General features: G+C 34.8%; 1 protein-coding gene and 2 long non-coding RNA genes across 9 annotated transcripts in view; 2 read left to right on the plus strand and 1 right to left on the minus strand.

Moving 5' to 3' along the window:
- LOC138126976 (supervillin-like) overlaps positions 1-2,491 on the plus strand; it is a 73,765-nt gene extending 71,274 nt beyond the window's left edge. For 6 of the 7 annotated variants that reach the window (XM_069042826.1, XM_069042858.1, XM_069042851.1 and 3 more), the window contains one exon: positions 1,200-2,491. In XM_069042826.1, the coding sequence (XP_068898927.1) occupies positions 1,200-1,729 (530 nt within the window). In that variant the 3' untranslated portion in view covers positions 1,730-2,491. The remainder of the gene's footprint in view (positions 1-1,199) is intronic. The other variant, XM_069042863.1, reaches the window with a different exon arrangement.
- A 1,171-nt stretch (positions 2,492-3,662) lies between these two features.
- On the minus strand, positions 3,663-5,231 carry LOC138127022 (uncharacterized). The gene is made up of 2 exons (XR_011158066.1): positions 4,029-5,231; positions 3,663-3,964 (listed from the first exon to the last, which is right to left on the minus strand). It is a non-coding gene; the product is annotated as an uncharacterized lncRNA (long non-coding RNA).
- A 5,555-nt stretch (positions 5,232-10,786) lies between these two features.
- Positions 10,787-11,351, plus strand: LOC138141420 (uncharacterized). Its single transcript, XR_011163149.1, has 2 exons — positions 10,787-11,166; positions 11,221-11,351. It is a non-coding gene; the product is annotated as an uncharacterized lncRNA (long non-coding RNA).
- The last annotated feature ends 1,720 nt before the right edge of the window (positions 11,352-13,071 follow it).

The following is a 13,071-nucleotide window of genomic DNA, read 5'->3' on the forward strand; positions in this document are numbered from 1 at the left end:
AATCTAACCTCACTTTTTGCATTTTGTTTCTGTTTTTAATCTGCAGTTTGAAAAATCCATATATTTACTAACTACATAGTTACATAGTAGATATATGAAAAAATCAGTGTTTATAAGACGAATGGTTCATTCACAATCGACTCTTCAAATTCAACTTCGACGACAAACTTAAAAAAAAACACCTTTATAATGCATATGTAATTAAAAAAATCGTTACACTTTTTACATATTTTTATTGGATTTTGTAAGTACATATTTGAAAAAATTACACTGTTACGTTTGAATAATTCCAACAATATCTATGTCATTTTTAGTAACAGCTGAATTCAACAGTCTTTTGTATCTTCTATGGAATTGAAGGGGAAGAACATTTTTACTTAGTTTAACTTCGAAAATTCGAAGAATATGAAGATTCAAAATAACTATTAATTATCATCAATCAGTACTGCAGTAAAAGTTATCGAGTAGAAAAAATGGAGCTTGATTTGTTTCAAAAGTATTTACATCCTGAAAACAAAAAATTACTAAATATTTATTAGGTATAGATGTCTGCCCCAAAAACACAGATTCAGCAAAGTAGGCGACGTCCAAATGACAAATTGATTCGGGTTAGCATTACGTATTCAGCCACAATATGGTGGAATAATTGAAGAGACAGACGTCCTGACAATTTGTTTCCCTGACCAGAATTTACATCCGCTCGAAAAAATTTTGATTGACGATATAACTTTTAAACATAGACGTTGCCCTAATTCATTTTGTCAGGGAGTCATCTGTCGGCAAGTGTTTGCGTTTTGATAAGGGATGACGGCTCTGATGCATGTTCACGTCGGGAAAAAAGATTTCCTATGCGAATTTCATTTCTTCGGCAAATTCAACCCTATTCAGTTGCGTATCACGCACTGCACGCGGATTTTTCACTGCCGGAGATTTTTCATAATGACAAGTCATTCAGATAACAAAATTCAAAATGACACTTTGAGACAGACATTATTTTTTGCGAATAAACTAGAATTTCCAAGAGTTGACCGAAGCATATGTTCCGAAACAATTGACACACAGTCGCGTTCTAAACCGTAGGAACCACCGCAGCGCCGACGGTTAAACCGCGAACTCCCGAAGTTGCCATCTCTCCCCTCATTTTGTTCTCGATTTACTGTGTATCGTGTTGAAAGTTTTTGATTTTGATTTTTTTCCAGCATTATTTTTAATCGATAACCATCACGACTTATGGCTGTGGCAAGGTTGGTGGCCGGAGAGAGAGGAAGAAGCGGAACTCGGCGACCAGACCGGATCGGGGGCGGTCAGGTGGCAGGCGGAGAGGAAAGCCGCCATGCAGACCGCCGTCAACTACTGGCAAAAGAACCACAGCGGTGACGAGTCGGTACCCGCGTTTCTGGTGTGGGCGGGACTGGAACCCCTGGAATTCAAAAACCTTTTCCCCTATTGGATAGAGCGGCACGACGTAACGGAGCTGAACGTGAAAGACGGCAGACAGGCCGACGCCAAGTTGTCCGTCGAGAACGAACTGGCGCTCCTCCTGAGGACGACGTACCCGCTAGCGGAGCTGCTGCAGAAGCCGCTGCCGGAAGGCGTGGACCCCACTCACCTGGAGATCTACCTGTCGCCGGAAGATTTCCAGACGCTGTTGTCCATGACTAAGGAGGAGTTCCAGAAGTTACCCAGCTGGAAGCAGACAGCTATGAAGAAGGAAAAGGGACTTTTTTGACCTATACTTACTTTGTTGTTAGAGAAGCTAGATTATTTATTCGGTGGGTGCTTCAACACTCTGACATCCATTGATTTTATTTGAGAACTTGCAATTTACTGTCGGTAATTTTTGGAAGGTTTTAATTTATGTGTTTGACATATCAAAATTATCGATTTGGTTTAGTTCCGTCAAGAGAGAGCTGATTGCCTTTCCTAACAGTGTAAATCATATTTTTATAACTAGTAGCTTTCATACAAAATTGTTTAAAATCAGAATTTCATGTAATAAAAACTGCCAATTGTTATAATTTTATCAGTACTTAAGTATTTTATTTTAACGTTTTAAATGACAATTTTAAGTCAAATTTATAGTGTCTGTGATTAGGCTTTTGTATTTATATCGATAAATCGTAATATATGCTGTTATTGTAAAATGTATATAACATTGAAGAGGTGCCTTGTTATCAACGGAATTGAAAGCACTCCTCCATCGGTGAGTTGCCAACATTTTCTAGTCTTTGTGATCTTTTTGGCACTGCGTTATTTTTTATTTCTGTATTTTTCAGATGTTTTTTATTGAATTACCTACTAAACACTTAAGTACAGCCTTACTAATGTTTCGTTCACTTGAGGTTTGTCATAAGGCGATATTTGTACATTGTTTTCTAAACGCTGTGTACATGATAACCGGCTTTTGTACTAAAATAAAAATATCGTTGTGGACGTTCTGTGTTTTGTATATAACTTTTAAATTACTTAATAAATATTTTCAGTAAATTCACACAGTCCTTCATTGCTCCGACTCGCCTCGCCGACTCTCCCGCAAATTACCATAATCACGTTGCGAACTTGGTGGTACGTCGCACTGTTTAATCAACTTGTGCGAATATTGGTTTTCTACTGCCTTATTATTCATGGGGGCATGCAAGTTTCTAGGAGTAGCGCGCTCGTTTCGGTAAACACTATAAATCAAAATGGGATGATTTTATTCATATTTAAGACGCCTCCAAGTTGAAGATTGATTACAGAAACCTACCACAACACCGCTCAACAATCCCATCATCAGTGAAATGTACTACAAGGAGCATCTGCATCGGTTCGATTTTCTGTCGCCACTCCGATTTATCGATGTGTAAATCAGCACTCGAAGTGATGATATATTTGAAAATAGTGTCGTTAATTTTCGTGGTGACCCAGACAGATAATTGATGGAAGAATTCTGGAGGAAACTGTTTTTTTTTTTGCGGGGAATGCAGTTGCGCTGCTGAAACAACGTCTTTTTCGCGTTTTTGTTTTATTTTTGTTGGAGCGAAGCATCCTGAGCAGAGCGCGTTATTAGATTTGATTTGTGAACAAGAAGGAACAAGGATATGGGACAGATAAAGTCTAAAATGTCAGGTGTGTCTGGTGAACCATGGCGGAGTGTAGAGGTTTATGAGTGTCTTGTTGCGAAGGAATGGGATTGGGTTTTTTATAAATGTAATTCGCATCACACACATTTCCTCAAAAATCTACAATGCATTTAAAACGTTTTCTAATTTAGTAAATCAGAAGACGTGTTTTTCAATTATTGTTTTTTTTTGTGATAAAGTCGAGTGTAAGTTTGTCGTTTGTGCGAGAGAAATGTCTCGAAGTTGTACATCGCTCGCACAACATTCTTACTAAGTTGGGTGATGCAGTGTTTCGTCGCCGCGGAAATTTCTGTCTGAAACAAAATTCGAAAGTTTAAATTGTTTTTAGAATAAACTATGGAAGTATACTTTGGAAATCAATAGAGTTTTAAAGTAAAGTTCGTTTAAAAGAAATTTTGCAGAGTTAAAACAATTTTAAATTTCAGATATTTACAGCGTGGATATATTCTGTTCTTTGCAGCAGTTTTCGAACTGGATTATTGGAGAAAATCAGCAACCGCAAGATGGCGCTGCAAATTGAACGAAATAGGGAAAACAAAGAACAGCTGATTTTATTTGTATTTGGATTTAATTTGCCGGTAACAATTGTTGACATTTTACATTATAATAAATGGTTTAAAACAAATTGCAAGTTATAAGAACCACCAAGATCATCAGTTTGCGTTGATTTGTCTACCAAGACCTTTGTCATTGGAACTTTCTGAACCAGCTCTCCAACATTTATGTTTGTCTGTTGTGCTGTTTCTTCATTAACATCAACAGTTGGAGAAAATTTGTCAGCATCAGCAGCGCCACCCAGATTATTTCCTGCTTCTTTTACACCAAAATTTAACCTTCACGAACTACAAAAAAACGACACTAGTTTGGTCAATAAAATTTGTTGTTATAGTACCTAAGAAGCGTTACCTATTAGTTTGTCGACATTTTACGGTTTTATTGTGAGTACCCACTGGTAAATTGTGAGACGGAATCCCTGTGAGTTTCAATTGTCTCACTTGACACCTTTTGCTGTTGTGTAAAAAGCTATAATCATCAAAGCTTCACAAACTTGCCCAAAGGTATAAAATCGGTTGGTAGAAAGTGTTTTGTAACTCCCAATAATATCTCCGAATTTAGCCCCAGTCCCTGAGTCTGCTTGGAAAAAATCGCAACATCTGGACCTGCTGCAAGGGGTTTTAAACAGTTTATTATTAGGGATTGATACCCAACTCTTAGGGGCCAATAAAGCAATTGACTCTATTCTCACTTATTTCTAGAAGCTCTTTAATAGGTTTTCCGATTTTTAAAACTTCCTGCTTGGTATTTTTTAGAGTTTTTCATTGGGAAATAACATCATGGAAATAGTGCAGAGAAATGTCTTTGCTCACTAAATATCACACTGTATCACACTGCGGCACGGAACAATAACACTTTGAGGTACTATCGCGGCCAAAATACTTTGGTCGTCAATGTGGCATAATTGATATTCAATTGTAAAGCAAGCTTTAGGATGTTTAACCTTATTTTTTACTGTTGTCAAAATTATTTTAATCCATCAGTGACATACGGGTAGGATAAATCCCAGCTGCGAAGACAGGGTTCAAAAGCAAAAGATCAACATGGTCGCGGTTTAGACAACCTTCAGAAGCAAGTAAGACGATTCAATATTTATCAAAAACTGAAGATGTCATATTTTTGACAAGAATAATTTGAAATTGTCAAGTATATTGACATTAATACTTTATTTACGTTTGAAGTGTCAAAAAGCGACGACCAAAGTATTTTGGCCGCGATAGTACTCGTCATCACTTCATGCACAATTTATTATGTAAAACAAACGAATTTGGCTATTTTTAGGCGATTGAAATGTATTACGGCCAATACGTAAACATTTGTTTTCCCTATTTCGTTAGTTCAAAAATTACCACCAGAGGTCAGCCACTTCGCTGATTTTCTCCAATTAAACCGTGATTACAAGAAGTGTTGGGAGATTATAAAACGCGTGAAATATATATAAATAATAATATAAATGCAATTTATTTTTGCACACCAAAAAAATAGTATAATCTGTTTCAAAATCAAAAATCCACCAACACTGCATTCTACCTCGAAAATAACCGACAACGTCGCCAACTTTTGTTTTTAGTGTGTCTGCATGTCAGAAAAAAGTGGGGTTATGAAAGAAAACTGTTGATAGTCGTTTTGGTCGTAGTTCATCGTGTTTTTTATTCTCATTTTATATTTTACTCAAAAGGTATGATATGGTAGCTACCACCTTTTTGCACATAATAAGTATGTATTTTGTGTTAGGTAAATAAACTCAACATTTCAGTGTCAAATTTTACCGGGAGGTGGGGCCAACCCAAAAAAATGAAACTTATTCTAGGGATATCTTTTTTCCGTCAATATAATTCAACAGGTGGTGGATTTTTGATTTTGAAACAGATTTATACGGGGTGATCAAATAGGACTGTTTAAGTTGGTAACACTGAATTGTATTTTAAATCGTATAACAGGAGTAACTTTCGGTTGTTGATGGCTTGTCGTTGTTAATGCTATACCTACATCAGATATTTGTCAAATAAACCAACAAAACATATCCGGTTGCAGTGTTATAAATAACCCAATTAAAAAATTTTCTTAATTGTACTGCCAACTTAAACAGTCCTTCTTGATCACCCGGTAGTTTATTTAATGAGTTCGTGCATAAATTGGGCCAAAAAAGGCCCAATTTACACACGAACGAGTTGAATACAACGTTTTTTTGTTCGACGAGCCCCTTAAAGGCTCCAAATCGCTTAAAATCGTTAAAATTAGCTTGATGTTTCGTTTTGACAATTTGTCAAATTTATCAAAATACGTTCACACAGGAGAAAATTCTTAAATTCTGACAGTGTCGAACAAAAAAAATATATTCCAAACGGCACAATTGGTTTTGTCATTTTTGAGATACAGAACTTGTGGTGCCAAAGCTTTTTTAACTAGATATGAATCACCATTAATGAATGATCAGATTTTTTTCAAAAAAGTTGTTCATAATTTGTCAGGTTTTAGAAACTGTAGCATACCTACTGCATTATAGTTGCCATATTTATCCACAATCATTTTGAATCACCCAATATTATTACAGTTGGTGGTTGCAAAAAAAAACGGGAACTGTCAGAATAAAATTGACATATTTATACAATTTTTTTATAATGTAAAACCTTCTTACGGGACATAGATTAGAATTATTATCAAAATTCAACAGGTACCTAACATAAAAAAAAATATTCATTGTTTCATAGGTAACTATTGTCAAGTACACAATTAATTGACAAATGGCAAAAGGAAATTTACATTCCCTACATTACATTCATTTCCCGTTTTTTTGCCACCAACTGTACACTTCTATTCAAAAAAAAAAAGCGTACACGTATTGAGAGCTACTGTAAATGGGGACAAAATTAATTAATCGTTTCCAAGAAAACGTATTACGGTATGTATTACTTACTGACATTTTGCATGTATGTCAAATGTGTGAAAATTGCTTTTTATAAATTTTTAAATTGTGAGTTGTGTTTGTAGTAATTCAGTAATTGGTAATACTTGCCTAATAAATAAGGCAAAACATTTACACACATTAAAATCACTGAAAAATATATCGATAAAATCCAGCTATCAGCATGGGTTTTGTTTACAGGTTTCTAAGTAACAACAGTTAAAGGATAGGTATACAATATGACAATCTAGCCAAAATTGTGCTCACTACTTGTACGCCTTTTTTTTAATAGAAGTATGTATACTGTCGCGAGCAAAAAATTCTGGTCGTCAATGTCATTTCAAAATTTGGTTAGATTGTCACAAATCAAAAAATTTTCCCTGCCTGATTAGGCCCACGTCAACAAAGTGTCAAAAAATTAAATAATTAATGTCATACAACATGATGATAGGTTATGATTTTACGATCGTTTTACGATAGAGCATTTTCCATTGCGTCAAAACATGATTTTGACGATCAGTTTTTTTTGCTCGCGACAGTACTATTAAATAATTAAGTTTTTTGTTCGACACTGTCAGAATTTGAGAATTTTCTCCTATGTGAACGAATTTTGATAAATTTCACAACTTGTAAAACGAAACGTCAAGCTAATTTTAAAGATTTTAAGCGATTTGGAGCCTTCAAGGGGCTCGTCGAACAAAAAAACGTTGTATTCAACTCGTTCGTGTGTAAATTGGGCCTTTTTTGGCACTTGTGGGCCTTTAAATGTCAAAGAAATATCAATTTTAACAGTGTGCTGTTGTTAACCTAGAAAACAACTTTTCTATTTCGGCAAAATTTACAGACGTTTACTGTAATTGTAAGCAAGCAGAATAAGTGGTATCAATGGATTTTACCATTGAAGCGAAAGCATTTTACATATTAGAATGTTACTTTCGAAACGGGGTGAATAGGTAACCAATAAAACGACTGTGTACCTATAGTAAGTATAATTATGAGTACGACTCAAAGTAAGACAAACGTCTCGATGAAACAAAAAATGAGGTAGCACTCTTGATTTGTTTTCTTTTTGAGAACCTTTTAGTTGTTATTTATATTATTTATTTAATTAGATATGTAATTAGATATTAAGTTGAAGAATGAGGCAACCCTGCAATGAGAAAATGGTGAAAAACATAAACAAATTCGATTTTGAATACTAATTGTAGCCATTTTTACACTGATCAAAATGTGTTTTTCAATTTCTATGCGATTCTTTGAAACTCTCGCACAGAAATATGATTTGCTATTTGTCAGAACATTTAATTTAGAATGAAATACTTAACGAAGCGTACAAAGCCTCGGTATTTAGACAATACATGGAAATTAAGCGCACATGAGGTACAGCTTTTGTAGAAGAACCAACAACCAACTGACTCATTCGTGTTCTTGCGTGTGTTATGTGCTCTCGACTTACTCGTGTGTGCTAAATATATTCACACGCTTAACTTAGCACGATTTAAAGCTATTTTGGAGCCGAAATTTTGAAAGGTTTTATTTATTTTTGGGAATGTAACTGATGCGAATTTGTCAGCACGTACGAGCAGACACAATTCATCGTTTGGATCGATATAATTTGAAAGTTGTTTTGTTGCGAAAAGATAACATTTAGCCCAGAGAGGCAATCTCTGTATTTTTCGTGCAAAATTTCCATAAATCGAAGTCGCATATATTTATCTTAAAGCTATATGAAACGAAAATCACAACGCAAACGTGGAAGATTGAAATTTTAATAAAATCAATAATGAAAAATAACACATCCACTTGGAAGTTTTTGAACCGAATTGGGGGTAGCCTCGATGACAGGCGGCTCATTATCGCCTTCCAAGACGCGATTCCATTGCCATCGATAAAAAATATTCAAGGTATTAAAAAATGTTTATCAGGGTATTTTCGGTGTTTGCGGGAAAATTTTCATCAATCAATGTTTGTACACAGCCAGCGAATCTACCTTCACCGAGAAGATATTGATTTCTGATTATACTATAAAAATTTAAATTTTTGTTTCTTTTCCGGAGAGATATTTTCACTGTAAACAAGTTATTTCTGATAAAAAGTATTTCGGGAACATAATGACTGGAAATAAAATTTTATCAAAGCGAAACTTTTTAATGATCTAGGCACTGGTCGGGTCTTCAGTTAATTGAGACACTTTTAATTTGTGTTTGCGTTAAAGAATTCGCTACAATTCCGAACAGCGCAGATACGAAGAAATTTATCGCAATGAAAATGACACAAACTACCGAGTCAAACATAAACTACTATTGATTTAATTATGTCCGAGTACCTAGTGGAGGTTCAATGAAATTTTCCCAACTGGCAAATTTTTTTGTTTTGTTTTGCCATCACTCTCGTTCCGAACGCCCGGATTTTTTTGGCGATTTTCCCTTCGCTCGAGAAAACATCACGTTTTATTAGCTACGATGGTTTTCAATGGCAACACACGATCGTTATCGACCGTCGTTATGTTCTTCTAATTTCGATTTCTCGAATTCAACCGTCCGCAAAAAATAGAACGATTCAACAAAATACGGTGCCTTATCCCATTTGCTTTTATCTATAATACGACTTTTCGGTGTATTCGAATTGCTGTGCGATTATTTCCTTTTCGCCTTTGGCATCGAGTGTTTTTTATCTAATTTTTGTCACATAACATTCATACACACATTTCTGTTCCCTAAATTATCCATTAATGCTTGTTGTCTACCTGCAACGAAGACAAGATATCGTTTCTCCAAATGAATGTCGTCGTTAAGGGAAGCACAAGCATGCATGTCGGATTTTAGCAAATGTAACTGGAAAAATGTTTCACATGAAGCTGAGCAAGGAAGCTTAGTGCTGATAAAAGCTACAATAAAAATTGGTAGTGGAAGCTGTGGAATGCAGTTTATTTTCACCTTGTTGGTGTAAAATGCATTCGTAAATATCAGAATGCAAACAAAAGTAAAGTGTGTCTTGTGATGTGATTTTGAAGAATATTTTTAACGAGCTTTTCAAACTTATATCGGGCGTTCAAATAAATATATACAGGGTGTCCCATAACTCGCGGATCAAACTTACAGGGCGTTTTCCTTGGTGATAACTGAAAGCAATAGCGTTTTAAAAAAAAGGACAGGGTATAATCGATTTTTTGTAATGAATAATTAAAGTTGACCAATCAGAAGGACGCTCTTAATTTGAATTTCACGTAAATTTAACCAATGGTTTGAATTGCCTAGCAACATAATTCTAGTAAGAATGGTATGGAATTTCAAGTAAATGTTTGGGCAACTGTGAAGATTTTGACAACGTCAAGTTATAATTTGATTCGAAATTGTCAAACTTCGTATTGAAATCATGTATACAGCTGCAGAGTATGCCGAAATGCTCATAATTTATGGAGAGTGCCGGCGCAATGCACGTGAGGATGCAAGGGAATATGCAATACGTTTTTCACGACGTTTGCCACATCCAAATTATAACGTATTTCTACGGTTGATGTACCGTGCTCGAGACACTGGGTCCTTGGTGCCTACCTGACAAGAAATTGGTGGTCCCCCGCGAGAAGTTAGAACGCCAGAGACTGAAGATGCTGTTCTTCAGTTCTTTGATGACGACGGTAGAAGAAGTATATTTGAAGAACTATATTTACCGCGAACCTATTTTAGTAGTAGTATTTTAGAAGAACCAAATGACCAAATTTACGAAACACTGGCTACTGTTATTCCTAATATGCTTAGACTGGCAAAGGAAAATTTAATAAAACGAGCTCGCCTATTCCTTCAGATGAAAGGTGGTCAGTTTGAACACTTGTTATAAATTATTCTTTTTATTTTACATGTTTCTTATTTCATTTGTTGCATTCTACATCGTTTAGTTATAAAATTTGATCTTAAATTTTTACTAATAAGTAATAATGATGCTAAAATAAATAACTGCCACTATGCTTGATCTGTTGTTCAAAACCTACGTGTAACTCTAGCTTTTTTTGCAATGTCAAGAATGTTCCTAAAAGTCTTTTCTTTCATTTCGACGATGACGAGTCCCGCTCGTGTAGCTGCGCTAATACGTTGCAGATGCAGAGTGTATGCACAGGAGTCAGGATAAATTTCTTGTGATTCCGATGCACTTCACAGGCCCTGCATATTTCACTTTTGATTAAGATTTTTAAGGTAATAATATGTATTATTATCTATTCACTTTGATTGTGACCACAACGAAAAACATAGTAGGCGCTGTTTAGCTGTGTGCTGCATACGTTTTACACTAAATATTTGTGTGGTGTGAACATGATGGAAAATGTCAGAATTGTCAAAACTTGACCATGGTAGTAAAGCAATGATTTTTATGTATTTATCAATATTAATAACGGAAATCAATATTTGAAGTAGGAGAAACTAAAAACGTCTGTCTGATTCTGTGATCACGTCTGTTGAAAAGTGGAGTTATATCCAGGTACAGATTATTTAAGCTAAAAACTTCGAAATCACCTCATGCAACTCTCGATATTAATGAAGAACGAAGGAAATGGTAATTTGGCAGTAAGACAAACGCGAAAAATGCCTGGTATAAAGGTAATCAGAACTTTCAATTAGCATTGATTAATACAAATATTTTCAGATAAAAACTAATCAGACAGAAAGTTCAAAAAAATGATTTACAGGGGATGAAAAGGCAGAAGATATCAAACTACAACACTTACTAGCCAAAATGTACAACAAAAAAGCACAAATAGAGTTAACTTTATTGGTGATGTTCATTTTTGTGAGTTGTTTTCCCGTTGGCTTCAATAAATGTCTCGAAACAAGTCAATATTAACCGTTTGGTCCCAACTTTGAGAAGACGACGTGGCATTTTCTTTTTGAATTGTAAAATTTTGTACCAAAACTCAATTTTATAGATATGCGCACAGTGTACGTTGAAAAACGTTTGCGCAAGTCGTTCTCCGTTCTGTCTTCTGTGAGCGTGACGTTTCTGTCAAAATGGCGCCTCCGAGGGTTGCCAACTGCGACTGGATTTAGTGTTATCTAAAATTCCCTATCAATAACCTAGCAACTGAAAAGTTACTACGGAGTGGTCACAATCAAAATGAATAGATTATACTCACTTGACGCTACGTCGCCATTTTACCTTCCATCAACAAAGGTTCAATTCATCATATCCCTCCCGTCAATTTCCCATACCCCTCAAGGTTACAATTGCTCTGGAAATTTTCACTTATTCATAACAAACCATATTTCATTAATTGCCGGAAGAATAAACTTCTTGCGTTCTCTGATTTAGATTTTATACATTTGTTCACCTGCCTTTGGCGAAATTATCCCATTTTTGGTTATTTCAAAAGTAGTTGTCACTTTTGACGTCTGTTTCGACAAGTTGACCAGATAAATATTGAAAATAATTTTATTATTCATCGTATTATACGTTGCTTGGCAATTGAGGGAAGGTACTCAATTTTCTCATAAAGGGAAAATTAAAAATATTTTTTAACCTAATTTTATTTCGTTAAAATGTCAGACGTTTTTTGTATCATTTTCTACGCTGGAAAAATGTTGCAAACAATAGAATTCCCATAGGTTGCTCTAAATATAAATTTATTTGAAGGCCCGTTATCTCTGTGAATATGGTAAAACCAAACAAAAATGTGGAAGGAGGCTTAAATATAAAACAAGTAGATGGACTAAGCTGAGGAGGAATTATTTTGAAGTTGCTGAAAAAATGAAGAAAAAGGAATATCACACACAGAAAGGAAAGATCAACAAGAGCTTCCAAAGTTCTGGAGCACAAAATAATTTTTACGATTCTAAATGATTTAGTAGCTTTTCAGGATGGAATATTTCAGCATAAAATTATAAGTGTCTATAAATGAATGTGGGATCCTAGTAGGCGTTGAAAGTTTGTTGCCTCTTTTATCAGAAATCGAATAATGTTAGGATAATCTCTATGATCTACTTTTTCAAAACATTTTGGTCCGGCTAGTTGGCTAAAAATTCTTCTTTGCAAGCTTGAACGGTGTATGTGCATTCTCCGTCTCTTTTAACATCGTTGCGGGAATAACCAATAAACAGTAAGCATTCATTATGATGAATTTATTTTGTTCAGACCATTTTAATAATTACTGCTAGGTTATAAAATTATGCTGATTTTCAATACAAAAACAGATAAAGACAATACCCTTGTAACACCACCCAAAATTATCTAGCTTTGAAAAAATTTCAGTTAAGACAGGCTTTTTGTTCATAACTCGACTCGATTTTGAGCGCTCCGTAGTTTATTCTGAACGAATTTGAAATAATTTTCTATGTTAATAACAATTTTACATATTTCACTTGGGTTTGTATTTTCACAATTGCTTCATGTAAAATCTGTGAAAAATATATTTAAAATTTTTTTAAATCTAAAAACCCTAACAACATTTATTTCTCCCAACAATAAATTTTGAAATTAAAAGATAAACGTAACATATTTCTT

This window comes from Tenebrio molitor, chromosome 1 (assembly GCF_963966145.1).
Source record: "Tenebrio molitor chromosome 1, icTenMoli1.1, whole genome shotgun sequence".
NCBI lineage: Eukaryota > Metazoa > Arthropoda > Insecta > Coleoptera > Tenebrionidae > Tenebrio > Tenebrio molitor.